The 22,893-nt window shown below is 47.2% G+C and overlaps 1 protein-coding gene across 7 annotated transcripts in view; it reads right to left on the bottom strand.

The window, feature by feature from the left end:
• LOC146333578 (tRNA-dihydrouridine(47) synthase [NAD(P)(+)]-like) overlaps nt 1–7,863 on the bottom strand; it is a 24,582-nt gene extending 16,719 nt beyond the window's left edge. For 4 of the 7 annotated variants that reach the window (XM_084825773.1, XM_084825772.1, XM_084825777.1 and 1 more), the window contains exons 1-5: nt 7,696–7,800; nt 4,573–4,840; nt 3,483–3,558; nt 2,157–2,606; nt 427–543 (exon numbers count right to left, since the gene is read on the bottom strand). In XM_084825773.1, the coding sequence (XP_084681899.1) occupies nt 427–543; nt 2,157–2,606; nt 3,483–3,518 (603 nt within the window). In that variant the 5' untranslated portion in view covers nt 3,519–3,558; nt 4,573–4,840; nt 7,696–7,800. Of the gene's footprint in view, nt 1–426; nt 544–2,156; nt 2,607–3,478; nt 3,559–4,572; nt 4,841–7,695 lie in introns of those variants that run through there. The other 3 variants (XM_084825776.1, XM_084825778.1, XM_084825775.1) reach the window with 3 other exon arrangements.
• Nucleotides 7,864–22,893: the final 15,030 nt, after the last annotated feature.

Genomic DNA, 22,893 nt, shown 5'->3' on the forward strand with positions numbered 1-22,893 from the left:
TGTTGGTACAACACCCTGCGCTCCAATGTCCCACGGCTAGACAGCTGAAACTGGCCATCCAGCCACAAATGCAGGGCAGCTGCAGCGTGGAGAGGATCCATGCTCCTCCTGCCATGCACTGGATAGGTGGTCGCCTCCAAGTCTGGAGGTGGCCACCTATCCCAATAGGACTGCTCTGGCCTGACAGGAGACAGAGGGCTCACTAAAAGTGGTTCCAGCCTCTCTAATTCTCGCAGCTCTCAAGCACTCTCAGCTAAGAGTTCGGGGGAATGAGGAGGTAGTGGCAGCCTTACTCATGAGTTAAGTTAGAAGAAGCGTGTCTCTGCCTGTTTCGTTTCACAGGACAAGTGGGAGGCTTCTGTTTTACAGTGCTATATGAAAAAATACCATTATACGTCAGAACGCTTTAGGGATGCAACCAGCTACCTTATCACATAGGATGACATTTGGGTTATCGACATAAACGTCAACGAAATCCACTTCAATGGTGTGGTTGAGAAGCTCCGCACATATGATCATGCTGGTTGGTGATGTTCCTCTCAGCTGCAGAGGGACAGGAAGATGAGAGTCACCCACTGCAAACTCACAAAAGCACTTCTGTGCACATACCACGTAAGGAGACAAGATGAACACCCACCGTACCCAACCGCGATAAGTCTGCTCCTTCCACCTTCACTTTTGTCCACTGAGGCAAGTTTGCCACAGCTGCTAACAGCCTCTGGCTAAGAAGGCTTAACAAGGGGACGAGATTCTTGGAGAAATCTAGCAGGAGGTATTAGCCAAAGGCTATGAGACTCCCAAGGGGGAGACCAGCTTGGTCTCATCTATCGAGCAGGGAAGGCACAGCTGCAGGGAGATTGCTTCCCCCTTCCTTGCCAGGAAGAACGTTCAGTTCCAACAGCCAGTTGTCCTGCCACTGCAGAACTGAAGCACACCTCAGCCTAGGGAACCAGGAGCCACTGGGGGATGCTTCTTCTGTGTCCTGGAAAAAAACATCATGGCAAAGGCAAGACCAACTTGGCTGCCTCCTTCGGCCAATGAAAGAGCAGCCGCTCCAGGGCTTGCTTTCCTCTTCCCTCCCCATGTCTCCTCCTTTTTGCACTGTGTCTTAAGATGGTGAACCTGCGGGCAGGGACAGTCTTGATCTTTTAATAGCTCTATAGCACATTGAACACTGTCGGCTCTTTGTAAATGCCTAGAATCTTCATTCCAGTAGCCATGATGGGCGAGTGGAACTTTATGGTCGGACACAAACTACCTCCGAATACCTCTGGGTGGGGGGCTCTTGAATTCTGGGCAAGATGGATTATGCTTGGTCTGGTCCAACAGTCCTGCTCCTTATGCTCCCTCCTCCCCATCCTGTTGGCATCAAACTACCTGGACACCAAAGACATCCTCCGTGTAGTGCCGCTGCATCCACAACCACTGAGCTATCTTCCCATGAACTAAATGATCAAATGATGCCTTCTCCGCACAGATGATGTCGGCTCCGTACTGCTTGCAGAGAATGGCACTTTGCCTAATTGAAACCCACAAACAAGACGTGAGGCTGAGAAATGCAAGGGCAACCCGTATTGATTCCAGGATATCCAAGCAGAGATTGGACAGCTATCTGTCAGGGAGGCTTTAAACGGACTCCTGCACTGAGCAGAAATGGCCAAACTGGCCCCTTCCAACTCTAGGATTCTGTGAGGATTCCCTGCTGTTCTGGAAACATCACAGAGGAGAGCAACACAGACAGCGCATCAATCCATCTGAGGCCAGGGGGAGGGCCAAGGGGACAGGAGATGGTGAAAATCAAGTCTTGTCCCTCCCAACCTCCTCCCACATCCCATCTATACTCTCATTCATGGAACTGGGTTCAGATTCAGAGTTTTTCGCTTGCTTATCTGGTTAGAGGAAGGAGTCCATCTACCTAACTTTTCTAAAGGAGACAAGTACAGCTTGCCATTCAGATCCAGCTACGAAGAAAAGAGAGAAAAGAGGGCCAAAAGAGGCATGTGAGGCAAACCAACGTCTACGTGTCTGAGCCTTAAAGAGGCTACTGCTTGAACCAAGATTGAGGTGAAAATAAATTTCTACACCTGGATTGCACAGCTGCCCTCTCTGCTCCACAGCAAACACTGACTGTGGCTGCCAGCGGACTGGTGCCATACCTTTTGTTTCTCACACAGTCTCAGTCTCACAATATCTTCATCCGTCGTGGCGTCGGCTGTCTGGACCCCGGTGTTGGCTGTTGATGCAGCCACTGTTTGGCCCCCGGCCCTCTTTCCACAATGGGACTTGGGCACAGAAGAAATGTACTCCAGGGACTTGTCCAAGGGAAACTCCATTTTTTGCACCTTCTTCTGAAGTTCCTCTGAGAGTCTGTTCTTCAACATCATTTCCCCTTCCCACTGTTTCCAAAGGTTCACGTTAACAAGATTCTTGTAGTCCTCTCCCAGGTGGGTTCCAGCAAACTGGCAGGAGGCCTCAGAACGACACTTGCCAAACATCTCAAAGAGCACGCACCTGTCTCCGAGGTCCAGCAGCTTGGTGGCCATGTATTCCTTGATGTCATGTTGGTAGTGGCACTGCAGGCCCAAAACGCATTCATCTGCGCATTCCTACAACAAGAGAAGAGTGAGATGTCCCTATTCCATTTCTCCAGAGCTCTGTGGCTAAATTCATTCTCCTCTCTCACCACTCTGACCAAGTAAAGCCCCTTCCTTAAATCCCTACACTGGATTCCTGTCTGCTGTCAAATCTGGCCCAAGCTTCTTTTAGGTCCTTACCTAAAAATTCCTCTGTGGACTACCCCACCCCTGAGAACATCATCTGTTCTGCTCTTAGGCCCTGATACATCCCTGCCTGCAACCTTCACTCCTCCAGCTCCACCCCGCACCATCCTCCCTGGAATGACTTCTCTGTGTCTCCCTTGCTGCCCCTTACACCTGGAACTGCCTCCCAGACAACTGGTGTATGGCCAGCTCTTATCTCTATCAAATCCCCGCTCAAAACCACCATGTTCGTGAAGCCTTTGGCAGAACCTCCTAGCCCAGAGGAACAGAACCTCTTTTAGCCCAAGAGGCGCATTCCATTTCAGAGAAGCTCTTGGGGGCCACATTCCAGTGGTGGACGGAGCCGAAGGCAAAGGAGGTGGAGCCAAAAGCAAAAAGGGCAGGGCCAGAATATAAAAAAATACCAGCATATTTTAGCTTAAAGCTCTTCCTGCCAGCAGCTAAGCCTGTTAAGAAGGGGGGGGGGGTGCTTCACAAATGTTGGGAAACCACCAAATGATTGGATGTTTGGGGGAAAGGGGTGGGGCCAAAGGAAGGTGGCGTGGCCACCTGGGGAACACCAGAGGGTTGGATTACAACCCCAGGCAGGCCAGACTGGGCTGTCCAGCCTGAGGTTCTGCACTCCTGCCCTAGCCTAGTACCTGAGTAGGTCAAGTTGCAATAATCCGCAATAATCACATATTCTTCCCCTGGTTTACCTGCCTTCATCTCTCCCCCAACATCCTCTGTTGTCGTCATTATGTTGTTTCCTAGATTGTTAACCCCTCAGGGCAGAGACCTGGATGACACCATTAAAATAAAAATAATTAGCAGCCACCAATCCACAATCAATAAAATAGAAATGACAAACAATTACTTGAGTAGCAATATTGAAACACAGAGAGAGAGAGACTAATGAACAAGGGCAGGGGGAGGCAACCTGGTGCCATCCAGATATTGGGGACCACAATTCCCATAATCTCAGACCACTGGCCATGCTGTCTCAGACTCATGAGAGTTGTCGTTTAAAACATCTGGAGGGCACTAGATTGTCTATCCCTGAATTAGGACAGAGTACTTCCCTGTTTTATTTCCTTCAGTTACAATTTGCATTATTTCTATAACCACCTCCCCCTTTCTGGTTCTGCACTGCCTCAACAATTCTCGCAGCAACAACACACAAGGCTTTCACTCTGCCAGCAAATTGCTGGTGGTCTGAAGGAGTCCCTGAGAGGCCATACCACGGGGCAAACTGCCAGGCTAGCAAAACTGGCACCACTTTCAACAAGCACTTCTGAATCCTGAGAGGGGAGAAGGAACCCAGAACATGACAGACACGTGGCCACAGGCCTGTTTGGCAAGCTGACATTCCCACTAAAATGAGAATGGTCTACAAACAGGGGGCTTGCAGAATTCCCATGTGGGGGGCGTCAACTGTCAGGTTGCGAGGCTCAAATGGTGTTATGTGGTATAGGCCTTGCTTATGGCAATGTCTCACTCACAGGCCCACCAGTAGCGAGACTGGTTGAACATCTGCATTACATTCTCCACTGCATCTCTCTTCCAAGGATTCAGAGATGCATAACAGAGACAGCATGAGACAGAGATTACAGCAGGAAAGCAAACTGAGAGATAGGCCATGCTGGCTTCAGAGGAGCAGGCTAGTAAAAAAAAACCCTGCAGGCAAGTCACTTTTGTGGGCTTATTTACAAGGCTGGTAGCATCTGACAGGGGATATCAGACTTCGTCAACCCATTCAATGAGTCTTAATAATCTCGACAACTCCAGAGCGACTCATCCACGCATGCTTTACCTGGGCTACCAACGGGCAAAGGCAATCTTTACACACCCATTGGGCACTCTTCTGTATCTCAGGCGCTTTTTCTTTTGGCCATTCCAGCAGGCTTACTTCTTGGCTTCCATCTATTTCTGGATTCCAGATGTTCTACAGCTTGGCAGGAAGCTTGCTCAGGTTTCCAAAGATGTCCTCCTGTGCACCATTCTCACAGCTATCTTTGTTAGAACGCAGCTCACCTTTCTGGCCAGGATACATTAGAAACCCTTCCTTCACAGAGACGTTTCTAGAGAGTAGGATGGTTTCATTATACTTTCATAACAACTTTTCCCAAGGTGGCACCCTCCAGATGTTTGTGACTACAAGTCCTATCCTTACTGATCATTGTGCTATATTAATCTCTTTGCAGATATACAGATTTTATTTAAAGTATACCTTTGGGATTTTTAAGAAAGGCTTTTTTTTGCCACACACAAGGAAAATCTTTCCCATACTCCCACAGCCCCAAGCCCACAGAACAAATCCATTGGTGGAATCTGTCCTCCAACATACTGTTTCCCTCCGTACATCTGAAGCAGAAGCTTAGGACACCTAAATTCTGGGATGGAAAAACCTCATGCCTGGTAGCTGAAGTCTGGAACAACTTTTTTTTAATGGAGGAACTGACCCATCCACGATGGATGGGTTTAGGGAAGTTTAAGCCAGGTGCACTTATGGGGCTTGGGTTCCAGTTTAGGTAAAGCAGGGCTGGGCAACTTGTGGCTCTCTAGATTTTTTTGGCCTACAACTCCCATCAGCCCTAGCCGGCAAAGCCAATGGTGAGGGATTATGGGAGTTGTAGGCCAAAACATCTGGAGGGCCACGAGTTACACAGCCCTCGGTTAGGAGAACCTAGATTCACACGCTGAAAGCCATCCAAATGACAATTTTGTAATAACTTGTGCTGTTTTTAGGCAGCTGATCAGGAGGGCCCATATCTTGGTGGTAAGAACACCTGCTTTACACAAGGTGGCACGATGAAAAGCTTCTCATTTAATCCTGAGAAGATTTCCGTCTTGGAAAGAGCCCACATCACATGAGACTTTGCAGAACCCATCAGACAGAACTGGGATAAAATAGATGGGCCAATGGGATGATTTTGTATCAGGCAGTGCCTTACATCTCTGTGCCCTTCTGAATAAAATAATTGTCATTGGAATAATCTCTCCCTGATTGACTAAGGGCACAATCCTATACATGTTTAAACATTTTTCTGTCTAAACATGCATAGGATAATATCTTAAGTTGCCTTGGGAGCCATATGTAGTCTGAAAGGCAGCTCAACAAATCTATAAATAAAACAAAGATGCATGAGATTTCACTGTGAATCTGGTTACAGGGGGACAGGGGTTCCCTTATTCCCCTAGTGTCCTTATTTACCAGGGGCGGTCTGCATTTTCCAATGCTCCTATTTCTGACTTCGGGGAAGGTCTTCTTAAAAATGTGGTGCACTGAGATGCTGGAATTGTTGTGCTCCAGAGTTCAGCCTCCTCCTCTATAAGGGTCTCTAGAAATTAAATCTCAGAGGAAAGAGGGAGAGATGCACCTTTCCAGAGAGTCTGGGTGGTTGAAAAGGGAGGAGGGGGGAGCCCGAGAAGCTGTTACAGGTAGGGGTGGGATGAGGGGATAAGACGGAGAGAAAGGGTGCAGAATGCCTTATACGGAAGATGAAGAACTGAAAGGTACCTGAAATGGAGGTCATTGCAGTCCCCTGATGCAGAAAGGGGCCTGGGGATGTTTGAAATGGGGGGGCTTTGGCAGTTTTTAAGGGGGGGTTAGAGGAGGGGGGCTGATACCTGATGCAGAAAGGGAACTGGGGGTGTTGGAAATGGGGGGGGCTTTGGCAGTTTTTAAGGGGGGGTTAGAGGAGGGGGGCTGAGACCTGATGCAGAAAGGGGCCTGGGTGTGTTTGAAATGGGGGGGGCTTTGGCAGTTTTTAAGGGGGGGTTAGAGGAGCAGGCTGAGACCTGATGCAGAAAGGGGGCCGGGGATGTTTGAAATGGGGGGGCTTTGGCAGTTTTTAAGGGGGGGTTAGAGGAGGGGGGCTGAGACCTGATGCAGAAAGGGAACTGGGGGTGTTTGAAATGGGGGGGGCTTTGGCAGTTTTTAAGGGGGGGTTAGAGGAGCAGGCTGAGACCTGATGCAGAAAGGGGGCCGGGGATGTTTGAAATGGGGGGGCTTTGGCAGTTTTTAAGGGGGGGTTAGAGGAGGGGGGCTGAGACCTGATGCAGAAAGGGGCCTGGGGTGTTTGAAATGGGGGGGCTTTGGCAGTTTTTAAGGGGGGTTAGAGGAGGGGGGCTGAGACCTGATGCAGAAAGGGGCCTGGGGTGTTTGAAATGGGGGGGCTTTGGCAGTTTTTAAGGGGGGGTTAGAGGAGGGGGGCTGAGACCTGATGCAGAAAGGGGCCTGGGGTGTTTGAAATGGGGCTTTGGCAGTTTTTAAGGGGGGTTAGAGGAGGGGGGCTGAGACCTGATGCAGAAAGGGGCCTGGGGTGTTTGAAATGGGGGGGCTTTGGCAGTTTTTAAGGGGGGGTTAGAGGAGGGGAGCTGAGACCTGATGCAGAAAGGGGCCTGGGGTGTTTGAAATGGGGGGGCTTTGGCAGTTTTTAAGGGGGGGTTAGAGGAGGGGGGCTGAGACCTGATGCAGAAAGGGGCCTGGGGTGTTTGAAATGGGGGGGCTTTGGCAGTTTTTAAGGGGGGTTAGAGGAGGGGGGCTGAGACCTGATGCAGAAAGGGGCCTGGGGTGTTTGAAATGGGGGGGCTTTGGCAGTTTTTAAGGGGGGTTAGAGGAGGGGGGCTGAGACCTGATGCAGAAAGGGGCCTGGGGTGTTTGAAATGGGGGGGCTTTGGCAGTTTTTAAGGGGGGGTTAGAGGAGGGGGGCTGAGACCTGATGCAGAAAGGGGCCTGGGGGTGTTTGAAATGGGGGGCCTTTGGCCATTTTTAAAGGGGGCGAGCCCTTCATCTGGGAGTAGGGAGGCCTGAAATATCGGGGGCAGAAATAACTGTCCTTTGGCGGTTCTTACAAGAGGGCTCAGGGAGTCCCTGAGATGTGGGGCTATCGGGAGCTGGGGGACATAGACGGGGAGGGGCCCCAATACTCACTGGGCTTTGTTGGGGGCCGCCCCAGCAAGCTCCATGGCGGGGGAGGGGCGCTGACTCGCCCCCCCGCTCCAAGGAGGAGAAAGAGGAGGGCGAGACCATAGACGCAAGGAGGCTCGGGCGGAGCCCCGCCGGGAGCACTTCCGGCACAACCCACGGCGCGTCTTGACTGCTCCTCAGGGCCGATCGCAGGGGGCATAGAGATCTCAAGGGCTAGCGCGACGCTGGCCGGCATTGAGAGCGCCCTTCATAACTGGCGCTGTCACTCTACGCCCTCGTCTGTCTCTATGGGCGAAGCGCAAGAGCGGGGTGAAAGGGGGAGGGAGGACTGGCCGAGGCCGCGGGGGCGGGGCTTAATAAGTGGCGGTTGAGAAAAAGGCGGGAAAGGCGCCCCCTCCTCCTGACGGGAGTGGGGGATGGGAATGGAGGGCTACCCAACTGCCTGCCTGTGGCAACAGTTAAAATTATTATTATTATTATTTAATTAGGGAGGTTAAAAATCAAGGTAGAATTAATAATTAAGGAATTAATAACGATAATTACTATTAACTTACAATATCAGGAAAACAGACTGAAATAATACAATTTATAGAATTAAACTGCAATGTCAGTAACACAGAGATGTAATTGATATAATTATAGAATCAAATTGCAATATCAGCAACACACTGCTGTAATTAATATAATTAATATAATTAAATTACAATATCAGCCACTCATTCTTGTTGTTCAGTCGTGTCCGACTCTTCGTGACCCCATGGACCACAGCACGCCAGGCCTTCCTGTCCTGCGCTTTCTCCCGGAGCGTGCTCAAGTCCATATTCATTGCATCCGTGATGCTATCTAGCCATCTCATCCTCTGCTGTCCCCTTCTCCTTTTGCCTTCGGTCTTTCCCAGCATCAGGGTCTTTTCCAGGGAGTTTTCTCTTCGCATTAGGTGGCCAAAATATTGGAGCTTCAGCTTCAGTATCTGTCCTTCCAATGAGCAGTCAGGGGTGATTTCCTGTAGGATGGACTGATTGGACCTCCTTGCAGTCCAGGGGACTCGTAAGCGTCTTCTCCAGCACCACAGTTCGAAAGCATCAATTCTTCGGCGCTCAGCCTTCCTTAGAGTCCAGCTCTCACAGCCATACGTTCTACTGGGAAAACCATAGCTTTGATTAGACGGACCTTTGTCGGCAAGGTGATGTCTCTGCTTCTTACTATGCTGTCTAGGTTGGCCATAGCTTTCCTCCCAAGGAGCAAGCGTCTTTTAATTTCATGGCTACAGTCACCGTCTGCGGTGATCTTGGGGTCCAAGAAAGTAAAATCTGTCACTGCTTCCATTTCTTCCCCTTCCATATGCCAGGAAGCGATGGGGCCAGATGCCATGATCTTCGTTTTTTTAATGTTGAGTTTCAAACCAGCTTTTGCACTCTCCTCTTTCACCCTCAACAAGAGGCTCTTGAGATCCTCTTCGCTTTCTGCCATTAGGGTGGTATTGTCTGCGTATCTGAGGTTGGTGATAATTCTCCCGGCAATCTTAATTCCGACCCGTGATTCATCCAACCTGGCGTTTCTCATGATGTACTCTGCATATAAGTTAAATAAGCAGGGTAACAGTATGCAGCCTTGTCGTACTCCTTTCCCAATTTTGAACCAATCGGTTGTTCCATGTCTGGTTCTTACTGTTGCTTCTTGGCCCTTGTACAGGTTTCTCAGGAGACAGGTAAGGTGGTCTGGTACTCCCATCTCTTTAAGAATTTGCAACAGTTTGTTGTGATCCACACAATCAAAGGCTTTAGCGTAGTCAATGAAGCAGAAATAGACGTTTTTCTGGAATTCTCTTGCTTTCTCCATGATCCAGCGAAAGTTGGCGATTTGATCTCTAGTTCCTCTGCCTCTTCAAAACCCAGCTTGTACTTCCGGTAGTTCTCGGTTCGCATACTGCTGAAGCCTAGCTTGTAGGATTTTGAGCATCACCTTGCTGGCATGTGAAATGAGCGCAATTGTGCGGTAGTTTGAACACTCTTTGGCGTTGCCCTTCTTTGGAACTGGAATGTAAACTGACCTTTTCCAGTCTTGTGGCCACTGTTGAGTGTTCCAGATTTGTTGGCATATTGAATGCAGCACTTTAACAGCATCATCTTTTAGGATTTTAAATAGCTCAGCTGGAATACTGTCATCTCCGCTAGCTTTGTTGTTAGTAATGCTTCCTAAGGCCCACTTGACTTCACTCTCGAGGATGTCCGTCTCAAGTTCAGTGACCGCACTATCATGGCTATCAGGGACATTCAGATCTTTCCTGTATAGTTCTTCTGTGCATTCTTTCCACCTCTTCTTAATCTCACCTGCTTCTGTTAGGTCCCTGCCTTCTTTGTCCTTTATCATGCCCATATTTGCACAAAACGTTCCCTTGATATCTCCGATTTTCTTGAAAAGATCTCTAGTCTTTCCCATTCCATTGTTTTCCTCGATTTCTTTGCATTGTTCATTTAAGAAGGCCTTCTTGTCTCTCCTTGCTATTCTCTGGAACTCTGCATTCAGTTGGATATATCTTCCGCTTTCTCCCTTGCTTTTTGCTTCCCTTCTTTCCTCAGCTACATGTAAAGCCTCATCATCTGACAGCCACTTTGCTTTCTTGCATTTCTGTTTCTTTGGGATGGATTGAGTTGCTGCCTCCTGAACAATGTTACGGACCTCTCTCCATAGTTCCTCAGGTGCTCTGTCTATCAGGTCTAATCCCTTAAATCTATTCCTCACCTCCACTGTATATTCATAAGGGATATGATTTAGGTCATACCTGAATGGTTTAGTGGTTTTCCCTACGTTCTTCAATCTAAGCCAAAATTTTGCAAGAAGCAGCTCATGATCTGAGCCAGTCAGCTCCAGGTCTTGTTTTGACTGACTGTATAGAGCTTCTCCATCTTTGGTTGCAAAGTACATAATCAATCTGATTTCGATATTGACCATCTGGTGATGTCCATGTGTAGAGTCGCCTCTTGTGCTGTTGGAAAAGAGTGTTTGCTATGATCAGCGTGTTCTCTTGGCAAAACTCTATTAGCCTTTGTCCTGCCTCATTTTGTACACCAAGGCCATGCCTGCCTGTTATCCCGGTGATTTCTTGACTTCCTACTTTAGCATTCCAATCCCCTATGATGAAGAGGACATCTTTTTTTGGTGTTAGTTCTAGAAGGCGTTGTAGGTCTTCATAGAACCGATCACCCTCAGCTTCTTCGGCCTCAGTGGTTGGGGCATAGACTTGAATTACTATGATGTTGAATGGTTTGCCTTGGATTCGTACTGAGATCATTCTATCGTTTTTGAGATTGTGCCCCAGTACTGCTTTTCCCACCCTTTTGTTGACTATGAGTGCTACTCCATTTCTTCTAAGGGATTCTTGCCCACAGTAGTAGATATGATGGTCACCTGAATTAAATTCGCCCATGCTTGTCCATTTTAGTTCGCTGATTCCCCAGATGTCGATGTTCAATCTTGCCATCTCATGTTTGACCACCTCCAGCTTATCTTGATTCATTGATCTTACATTCCAGGTTCCTAAACAGTATTGTTCTTTACAGCATCGGACTTTCTTTTCACTACCAGACACATCCACAGCTGAGTGTCCTTTCGGCTTTGGCCCAGCCGCTTCACTCTTTCTGGCGCTACTTGGAAATTCCCTCTGCTCTTCCCCAGTAGCATATTGGACACCTTCCGACCTGAGGGGCTCATCTTCCGGCGTCATCTCTTTTAGCCTTGTGATACGTTCCATGGGTTTTTCTTGGCAAGAATACTGGAGTGGGGTGCCATTTCCTTCTGCAGTGGACCACATTTTGTCAGAACTCTCCGCCATGACCTGTCCGTCTTGGGTGGCCCTGCACGGCATAGCTTATGGCTTCACTGAGTTACGCACGCCCCTTTGCCACAACAAGGCAGTGATCCATGAAGGGGCAGTGTTCCATGAAGGGGATCAGCCACATACACTGATATAAATAATATAATTAAATTACAATATAGGTAACATGTTTGCTCCCCCTCATAACAACCAATATTATTAATTGTATTACTGCTGTTGTTGTTGTTGTTCAGTCGTTCAGTCGTGTCCGACTCTTCGTGACCCCATGGACCATAGCACGCCAGGCCTTCCTGTCCTGCGCTCTCTCCCGGAGTGTGCTCAAGTTCATATTCATTGCATCCGTGATGCTATCTAGCCATCTCATCCTCTGCCGTCCCCTTCTCCTTTGGCCTTCAGTCTTTCCCAGCATCAGGGCCTTTTCCAGGGAGTTTTCTCTTCGCATTAGGTGGCCAAAATATTGGAGCTTCAGCTTCATTATCTGTCCTTCCAATGAGCACTCAGGGTTGATTTCCTTTAGGATGGACTGATTGGACCTCCTTGCAGTCCAGGGGACTCGTAAGAGTCTTCTCCAGCACCACAGTTCGAAAGCATCAATTCTTCGGCGCTCAGCCTTCCTTATAGTCCAGCTCTCACAGCCATACATTACTACTGGGAAAACCATAGCTTTGATTAGACGGACCTTTGTCGGCAAGGTGATGTCTCTGCTTCTTACTATGCTGTCTAGGTTGGCCATAGCTTTCCTCCCAAGGAGCAAGCGTCTTTTAATTTCATGGCTACAGTCACCGTCTGCGGGGATCTTGGAGCCCAAGAAAGTAAAATCTGTCACTGCTTCCATTTCTTCCCCTTCTATATGCCAGGAAGTGATGGGGCCAGATGCCATGATCTTCGTTTTTTTAATGTTGAGTTTCAAACCAGCTTTTGCACTCTCCTCTTTCACCCTCAACAAGAGGCTCTTGAGTTCCTCTTCGCTTTCTGCCATTAGGGTGGTATCGTCTGCATATCGGAGGTTGTTGATAATTCTCCCGGCAATCTTAATTCCGACCTCTGATTCATCCAACCCGGCATTTCTCATGATGTACTCTGCATATAAGTTAAATAAGCAGGGTGACAATATGCAGCCTTGTCGTACTCCTTTCCCAATTTTGAACCAATCGGTTGTTCCATGTCCGGTTCTTACTGTTGCTTCTTGACCCTCGTACAGGTTTCTCAGGAGACAGGTAAGGTGGTCTGGTACTCCCATCACTTTAAGAATTTGCCACAGTTTGTTGTGATCCACACAATCAAAGGCTTTAGCATAGTCAATGAAGCAGAAATAGACGTTTTTCTGGAATTCTCTTGCTTTCTCCATGATGCAGCGAATGTTGGCGATTTGATCTCTAGTTCCTCTGCCTCTTCTAAACCCAGCTTGTACTTCCGGTAGTTCTCGGTTCGCATACTGCTGAAGCCTAGCTTGTAGGATTTTGAGCATCACCTTGCTGGCATGTGACTTATTGATAATTGTTATTATTAACCCAACAATTAAAAAACAAATTACCCAGGGCAGTTTTCATTGTGGATAACTCTCTCTTTCTTTATATATGTGGTGTGTGTGTATATATGTATATATGTGTATATATATATATATATATATATGTATATGTATGTATATGTGTGTGTGTGTGTGTGTATATATATATATATATATATATATATAATCACAGCAGCCATCCCCCCAACCTCTCCCAATTGGCTACCATCAAGAGTTGGGGTCGCTCCCAGTAGAGCCCGGGGGGCAGGGGGCAAGCATATCTCTCTCCAACCCACAACGCCCCCCCATAACCCCTTCCTCATTTTTTGTCAGTTTGAGTATTGTGACAGAGGGGAAAAAACTTCCCCTTATTCCACCCCATCCATAATTTTGTACACTCAGTCATGTCCTCCACCCATCAGTCGTTCTCCTAAAATCTCAAGAAGTCCCAAGCCTTGTAGCCTTTCCTTGTGGGGGAGTTGCTACAGCCCCCCCTGATCATTTTGGTGCCCCTTTGGGACACCTTGTTCCAGCCACATCTGGGCAACTAGAATTTGAGACATTCGCCCAAATGCAGCTGCTCCACAGATCTATATAAAACCATTTCATTTACAGTACAGGCACATTATATTTTTCAGTGCTGAAGATCCCTTTCCTGTTATTTGCTGAAGAGGGCAGCAGATGATTTCATGTGCACAGGCCTTGAATTCTTTCTTGGGAGAGAGCAAAAACACAGCCTCACATGGACTTGGCAAACCCCTGGCTAGTGGACTAGCCGTACGCCAAGGAAGCGTGCGCAAGGGGGACACCTGAGATGGGTTTCAACTTCTGTCTGTCTCTGTATAGATTTGGTTCCATTTTTAAAGATTTATTGTTTTGTACACCACCCAGCTGGCAAATGCTCTCACAGTGGTTTCCAATCATAAAACAACAAAATAACCAAACAAAACAACAGCAACAATAAACATATCAAAGTAATGTAATATTCAACATTAAAAATATTAAGAACATTAGGGAGCCAGCAATAAAATAATCCCTCTTTGGAGGGATGATCTCAGAAGGTGGTGCCGGGGGACTTCTGTTTGACGCCATGGCCACTGGACTATAGTGGCCCACAGCGTATGCTACAAACAATGTACTACTCCCACAAGACAAAAATTGGGGCAATGTTTTACCAGGAGCAGGGTTCAGAAGATAAGGGTCCATCTGTCTCTGGTAAATAGGATCGCCTCCCCCTGTACCAACCTCCCAGGCCACTACAGTTTTCAGGGGAGGCCCGGTTGTCTGCGCCATGAGCTACGGATTTCCATTTAGTGGCAACATGGAGACAGGGCCTTCTCTGTTGTGGCACCCACCCTTTGGAATCATCTCCCCTCAGAGGTACGTCAGGCTTCAATCCAGACGTGTTTTAGATGTTTACTGAAAATGTATCTGTTTCCTTTGGCTTTTCCACAGCCAGAAGCTGTCATTGAACCAACTGCTAATATAATGCTATTGTGTATTTTTTGTATTTCCTTGTAAACAACTTTGGGATTTGTTCAATGAGAAGTGATACATAAATAACAATAAAATACAAATCTGTTGAGAAAGAATAGAACAGGTTGCAACATTTTAGAAACCCAGCTTGATGATAATCATTTTCTTACACCTGTTGGTTTCTGCCTTTCGGTCATTTGGCAGCCCATAGGGGCAAGAGATAGAAATTATCTGAAAGTGAATTCCAATCTGGATTTAAGTTAACAATATTGGTTACTCGTTTTGCTTGTGTGTGTGCAGGGGCCCAGATCTATCACAGTGAATTGGTTCCAGTCCTCGCCACCTAGCTTGCTTGCTGGATATAGGTTCAGGGAGCAGGAAAATTCAACCAATCACACTCATTAGAGAAGTCCTTTTCCTTAAAAAAATTTGCTTTGCCTTTCAAGGGGAAAAACAACAGTAGCCCTGTGCAGCTGATTTAGTTATTAAACTCAGCTCCTCTAGTTTATTTTACTCTCTTGCTTGTAAAAAAAAAAATCTCACATGCCAGTCACCTTAAGGCCAAGGCTATCAAAGCAATGGTTGCATTTCATGAAGAAAAGGGGGACAATTAAGCCATTTCTGCTGGTGGCTTATCTCAATCGACTCTGGGTGAGCTTCTGCAAGCAGTGCCCTGTTTATATGTTCTCAGATTGTTTCAGCCCCTAAATCAGGGCTGGGAAACGTCTTGCAGCCTAACTGCCAAATTCAGTTTCAAAGAACCTCTCAGGGGCTGCATTCCAGTGGGTTGGACCAAAGGCGAAAGGCGTGGGGCCAATTTCCCCAACACACCCCAGATAACAGCATATTGTAGCTGAAAACTCTGACAGCCAGTAACGAACCCTTAAGAGAGGTATTTCAACCTATTAGGAATGGAAAAAGCAATGCAAACACCAAGAATATTCCATACTATTGATGATTAGGGAAAGGGGGTGGGGTCCATGGGAAGGGGATGGAGGAATGTGAGGAACCTCAGGACCAGGGGCCAAATCCTAGGTTGCAGTCCTAGGAAGCAAATCATAGTAGAATGCGGTAGGACATCTGAGTAAACAGACATTGGATTGCATCATAAAGTAGCAGGATGCACGTCCTAATAACAGTCTGCTGGACTTTAGTGCATGTTTGTGTTCTTTAATGAGTGGTCTGCGTTGTCTTGTTTGCTAACATCCAGGCACAGGAGCAAGCCCTGACATTATGGGAGAGTTCAAACCAGAGCATGTTTCTGAGGTTCAGATGACGGACAGCACAAGCCTATGCCTGTTGACTCAGAAGTAAATCCCGATGTGTTCCATAGGGCTCGTTCCCAAGTAAATGTCTTGAGGATTGCAGCCTAAATTACAAAAAAAAGTTGAGAAGAAACCAGTCAAGCCAACTGGTGCAAAGCAGATCTATATGCATGACATATGTATTTATTAAAAGTGTTCTTGCCTTGCTTCTCAGAGAAATACTGAAAGCAGATAACAAAAATATAAGTTGGCATCACAACAGGAGATCGATAGAGAGATATGCGTGCAAGCACAAACACACACAGTGGGAAAAAACATCAATCAAAGTTGAAAACAGATTACCAGTGTGAACTCACCATTATTATAATACACATCCCCACAAAACCCCTGTGAAAAAAAGGTGTGTTTTTACTGCCTTCTAAAAACAGAACAGAGATGGAGCTAGTTGGGCCCCCTTATGGGAGTGTTTCAGAACCTTGGTGCCCTGTGTCTGTAGTGTCAATCACTTCCATTATTTTGTCCCTATTTTGTCCTTCAGGGAATGCTCAATTAAACTGGGTAGTATGAGATATCAGAATTGTCATTGTTCCTTCAGAGTCCAGCTGCTTTCCTGAGAGACTCTTAAAGTTACTTTGGTTGAGGAATGAATGCCTCTTATCTTTGGAACAGTCTTCCCCAGCCTGTTGCCTTTCAGATGCATTGGACTACACTCCCATCTTCCCCAGTCAGCATGGCCATTGGCCAAATGAACATAAGAGCTGTTCAGGATCAGACCAAAGGCCTCTCTAGTCTATCATTTTGTTCCCACGGTGGCCAAACAATTGCCCCAATGGGAAGTCAGCAACCAGGACATGAGTGCAATATACAACTCTCCCGCTCACATGACACCGGAGGTAATGTAGAGCCATCATGACTAGTGGCCATGATAGCCCTGATCCTCGATGAATTTGTCTAACCCCCTTTTCAAGCCATCCAAGTTGGTGGCCATCGCCACATCCAGTGGAAGAAAATTCCATAGTTTAACTCTGTGCTGTGTGAAGAATGATTTCCTTTTGCCTATCCTGAATCTCCCATCATTCAGTTTCATTGGATGACCCCAGATTCTCGTAATATGAGAGAAGGAGAAAAACATCTCCTGTCCAAGTTTGCCATTGTTGTTGTTGTTCAGTCGTTCAGTCGTGTCCGACTCTTCATGACCCCATGGACCACAGCACGCCAGGCCTTCCTGTCCTGCGCTCTCTCCCGGAGCGTGCTCAAGTCCATATTCATTGCATCGGTGATGCTATCTAGCCATCTCATCCTCTGCCGTCCCCTTCTCCTTTTGCCTTCAGTCTTTCCCAGCATCAGGGTCTTTTCCAGGGAGTTTTCTCTTCGCAAGTTTGCCATACAGTGCATAATTTTATAAACCTCTTTCATAAACCCATTTACTCATTTTTCCCACTCAACTAAAAAGCTCCAAACCTTGGAACTTTTCCTCATAGGGGAATTGCACCAGTCCCTTGGCCTTTTGGGTTACCCTAATCTCATGCTTTCGAACTGTGGTGTTGGAGAAGACTCTTACGAGTCCCCTGGTCTGCAAGGAGGTCAAATCAGTCAGTCCTAAAGGAAATCAACCCTGAGTGCTCATTGGAAGGACAGATACTGAAGCTGAAGCTCCAATATTTTGGCCACCTAATGCGAAGAGAAAACTCACTGGAAAAGACCCTGATGCTGGGAAAGACTGAAGGCAAAAGGAGAAGGGGACGGCAGAGGATGAGAGGGCTAGATAGCATCACTGATGCAATGAATATGAACTTGAGCACGCTCCGGGAGAGAGCAGAGGACAGGAAGGCCTGGCGTGCCATGGTCCACGGGGTCACGAAGAGTCGGACATGACTTAACGACTGAACAACAACAACAAAAATCTGCATGTTCTCTACCTCCATGCTATTCCTTGTGATGCAATATTCCATGCTGGCTGGGTTATTGGGAGCTCTAGTCCAACACCCCAGGAAGGCACCAGGTTAGAGAAGGCTGTCTGAAAGCACGCACATGTAAATGCATGCACATGGACACTAATGTGCCATGCAGCACACAGCCAGATGTTCCATGCACGGCAGCTGCTGAGGTCTCTTTGGAACTGCGACCAACTGTCAGAAAACTTTGTTTTTCTAGGATATCTCCAACCAGAAGAACAGGAAGTCCTCTTGGGTTTAAATCAGTCAGAGACACAAGAGTGCATAATAAACAGATCCAGCATAAAGTCTTCAAAATAAATATCCAAAGGGCTGTCACGCAGAAGATGGAGCAGACTTGTTCTCAGCTGCTGTCCAGAGGGCAGGTGCAAATTGCAGGGGAGCAGATTTCAGCAAAACAGTAGGGGGAATGTCTAATGGGAGGAACTCTTTGGCACTGGAGCAGACTTCCTCAGGAGGTGGTGGGCTCTCCCTCACTGGAGGTATTTAAGCAGAGGCTGTATGGCCATCTGTCAAGGATGCTGCACTTCCAAGATTCCTGCACTGCTCTGGCAGTTGGGCTAGATCCCTTCCAACACTATGATTCAGAATCCTTGAGGTTCCTCAGAGGAAACCCTTCTTATAGGGGGCTCCTCAATGAGAAGATCCATACCTCTCCTGCTATGAACCTGCCTGGATACTCCGATTGTCATCTGAGTCCCTCCTCCAAGTGTCTCCTCCGAGGGGGGCTCGGGAGATAGCAACAAGGGAGAGGGTCTTTTTAGGGGTGACTCCCTGATTATGGGACGCTCTCCCAGTGAGGTCCACTTGCCACCAACATTGTCATCTTTTTAGTGCCAGGTTAAGATTTACCTCTACTCCCAGGCATTTGACAGCATATGCTAAGGTTTTTTAATGGGTCCTGGAAATTATTGTTGATTATTTAAAATTTTTATATTTGTGTACGTAACTAGTTATATGGTTTGCAATTCTGTTCTATTTTTAGGATTTTAATCGTTGTTAGCCAACCAGAGAGCTTTGTCGATTGGGTGGTATAGAAATGTAATAAATGAAATAGAAATGAAATGTAATACCAGACAAGTTTTCCTGAAAGATGGCATGCGTGTTGGTATTGACCTTCTCCTGCGATGCACAGTTTCTGGAGAGTGTTCTGTGTGTGCCTTCTAGGGTGTTGTAATGTAATTCATGTGGGAAAATTATGAGAACCAAAAGGCTTGCCCAGTCCTCCACATGAATAGTGTACAGGCCCTCAAACATGCCCCAGAATCCTCTTTGATGCACAAAGATCCTGCGGCAGATATGCTTGGGCAGGCCACTCGGAGCCTTTCTACCTGAGGCATTTTCTTTGCGCTTGTGAGTCCTCACTCACAGTATTTTGTAGGCCTTTGCATGATATCATCATTCTCCAGAGCCTCTTCTGTGCTTTGCAACCATTATAGTGTTTTGTTTTCTAACAGAAAAATCTGGTATATCCTGAATGGCGGCATGAAACCCTCCCTGTATTTGTACAATTCTGCTATATCACAGTGCCACCTAATGGTTGTGTAATGGAACATATAGAAAGAACCCCCCCGGAAAAAACATGTGTAAAGGAGCCAATCTTAATCCCACAAAGAATCTGGAAACAGAAGTCTTGGTAAATTGATGAGTTAAATGCCTCATGTAGAAAAGCCCAAAATGTCAAAATTATTAGCTGAAGATAGGAATTTTTGAAAAGCACTGAAGTAAGGATTTAGCCTATGTGCCACCATTGAGCTGTCTGCCTGAAATTCAGAAGATTCCTTAGAAAGGGTTTTCGTCAGGGCTTTTCTACTTACCTCTTGCATTTACCAATATATATTTATATTTACCATGTATATCATGTCCTCTAATAGCGAACTCAGGTGCTGAGAGCCGGCATGGTAGGAGCCAATATGGGGCCACTCAGAAACAAGATAGAGGTATCAGCATGCCTGGAGGAACCCTGGGGTTTACAGAAGCAGAAAAAAAATATGTTTTAAAAAACCCATGGGAGCATGACCCCAACCCCAAAAGAAAAGTACAGGCATACTCTGTAGCCTTAGAATTTTGAATGTTGATTGCAAAAGGTAAATGGGAAAATGATGTGTGTGTGGAATGGAGTACCCTCCCATAGGGCGTGGCTGGCTGGAGCCAGTCTTTAAGGTGCCACAAGATGGTTCTTTTTGTTGCACTACAGCCAAATACGGCCACCCCTCTGGAAGTACTTATTTCCTGGCCGGTCAGTTCTTGGCCAGTTCCCTCCTAGCCAGGCCTGGCTTTTTCTTCCTTTGGTTTCCTAGAAATGCACTTGAGGGCTTTTCCCCCCAGAACAAATCCCTCTCTTCATTCGCTGTCATTTCCACCCCATTTTAACCGGCCTTTGCTTATTTTTCTCTGCACAAGGGCCATCCACTACCATCAGATGTTTACAATCTTAAAAGCCTGTTTCTGTTCACTGCTTACTCTGCACCTAATCTCTCCCTACTTTAACCATCTTGGCCTCCATTGCGCTTTCCTCTTTGGCACGAATCATGGCCCTGCAGATCCCCAGCTGTTTTTGGGCCAATGCTCCTTATCTTTCTGGACTTTATGTCCTTGGACTCTCTGTTCTGGCACTGGCTTCTGTACCCAGCCTCTGAAAAATTGCAGGACATTGCCTTATATTTCTTGTTTTCCTCTTCCCTCCCCATCACTTTTTCCTTTTGTGTTATGTCTTTTTAGACTATAAGGCTGAAGGCAGGCACTCCCTTCTTTTTATTATCCATCTGTTAGCCACTCTGGGAGCCTTTCTGTTTGAAGAGCGGTGTATATATGCTTCAAATACATAAAAATAAAATTATACTGGAGTGAAACTATTGGTCCATGGTTGGTATTAGCTACACAGACTACCAGCAGCTCTCCAGGACCTCTGGCAGACATCATTCTCAGCCCTACCTGGAGACTGAACCTGAGAACTTTTGTATGCAAAAAGCATGTGCTTTGCCACAAAGTTATAGTCCTACCTCTAAAAGTAATGTAAGATTCCAGTCCTCATGATTCTGAATAAAGCACTGAATAAAATAGTTCTGTTGGAAGCTGCCTTATATACTGTTGGTACATCTAGCACGGACTGGCAGCAATTGCCAGGGCTTCAGGCAGGAGCCCTTTCCCAAGCTGAAGATGCCAGGGATTGAAGGTAGGATCTTCTGCATGCAAAGCATGTCTTGTACCACTGAGCTACAGCCCTTCCTCTAAAACTGAAGTAAGATTCCAGTCCTCATGGTTCTGGGTTCATCACCTTGGGTGGCCAATAGTAATTTCAGGGTAAATGGGCTTTGGGAAGGGGGGAAATGATGCAGGAGGAAGGGATACTCCCCTCACCGTCTGGGCAACTGCTGTCTCTAAAAGAAAGCCCAGAATGGACTGCTGTGTGGCTATCATATGCCTTAGTCCCTGGTCTTATTTTTAAACTCCCTGCGCACCTAGTTTCCCAGCAGAATCACTGGGAATCAGGTGGTGCAGCGGTGGGCATAGGACGGTATCCAACAGGGTGCTTAGGCCCCTCTGATTCTGTTGTGCCTTGCAGATTCTGTTGTGTAAGCAGTTGGTCTTGCTGATTACATTGCAGAAGTGGGATCCCCTGTGTGTGCAACGGAGTTTTCGCCTTTCCCAGGGGAAGCCCTGAAATAAGCGGAAATGCTAATTTCTCAATTGTGACAGGTCGGCGGAGCTCCCTTATGCCAGCTCCGCCAATCTTCCCCCTTCCAGGAATGAGTGCTTTCGCTCATTTCCGGCTGCCCCAGAAGCGCAAAATCTTCATTATGCAAGTGGTGGGCGTAAGAGAACCAAGGGAGGCATACGTGCCCCCTTGGATTCTGCCCAGAGTGGTGGTAAGGAACCTAGCAGGGGCTGCAAAAAGAACACACCACTGGGGTCGCATGTGTCCCTCATGTCACCCACTCCTGATGTAAAGAGATGGTAGCTGAAAAAGTTCAGAAAGCAGCCCTTGAGAGATAGGGGGCGGGGGGGCTGATATGGTCTGTCAGACACCTTTCTTCTCCTTGACATGGGAGCTAAAGCTAGGGAAGAGCAGAAGAGGGAGAACCCGGATGCCTTTGGCATGAATCAGAGTCATGCAGAGTGTGGTTGTGCCCTTTGTTACACCCCAGGGACTGGGCTCTTACAGGGACAAACCCCTTGAGGGCAGCATTCTCACAAGCAAACCCGGTGATGTTGCCAAGCCATTCCCCATCACTGACACTCTTGCCTTTCTTGGTCTTTATATGTTGAGTGGGTAGGGGAGGAGATAAAAGAAACGGAGCTCTGTCATTGTTCCAGCTCTGATAGGAAGCACTTTAGCCTAAAAAGCCAATGCTTGTTCGCCCTCCCCTGCTGCTGTGTGCCCCCCCCCCAGTGGTGAGTCAAACTTCCCATTGCCCCCCTACCCTTTTCTCCCTTCCTGCCTAGAAATCTGGGAAGATAACAGCTTAACTTTACTGAAGTAAACACTGGTTGGAACAGAAGTGACGCCTGGCCAACCCCCCCCTGCCCCTCCCCGCTTTGGTTACTGGGCCCATCACCTTACCACCTTGTAAATGTCAGTGGACCATTCATCCAACATCCATGTGTGCTTTTATTATTGTGGCGTGTGTCCGTGTGCATGTGTGTCAGTGTGTTTTAACTTCCCAAAATAGGATGCCCTGTTCTGACTGTGGAGATAGATGCACCCAATTTCAGGGTGTGTTGGAATGCGACAAGGGAACCTTGGATTCTAGCCAGCCGTACCATGGCCATTGTAACAAACAACATCCCCTCCCCGCCCGCAACTCCCCCACACACACTTAGAATGAACTTAATAGGATAGAGAGGATCCTAATCTAAGCCTGGTTTGTTTGCACTGGACACATTCCAGTCATTTCTGATATGCTCAGAAGATCAGTTCTTCTGCCCAGCTAACTGTGGTTGTTGTGCCTTTATTAAAATGAAACATAAGTACACATGCTCCTTAAGAATGCTTAATAAAATGTTTAACCTGACAATGGATCTGCTTATTGAATAGCTAATTGTGTCCAGCAATGTTCACTAGCTGGAAAAGCAGTTATTTTGGGAGGCGGGGGGGGGGGGGAGCAGGCATAACAGAAACGAAACCGTGGGCTTGCCTTTTGTGTCCGTGAATGCACGTCA

The sequence above is a fragment of the Heloderma suspectum genome, chromosome Z (assembly GCF_057233095.1).
Source record: "Heloderma suspectum isolate Gila_16-S chromosome Z, 16-S_ref, whole genome shotgun sequence".
NCBI classification, from domain to species: domain Eukaryota; kingdom Metazoa; phylum Chordata; class Lepidosauria; order Squamata; family Helodermatidae; genus Heloderma; species Heloderma suspectum.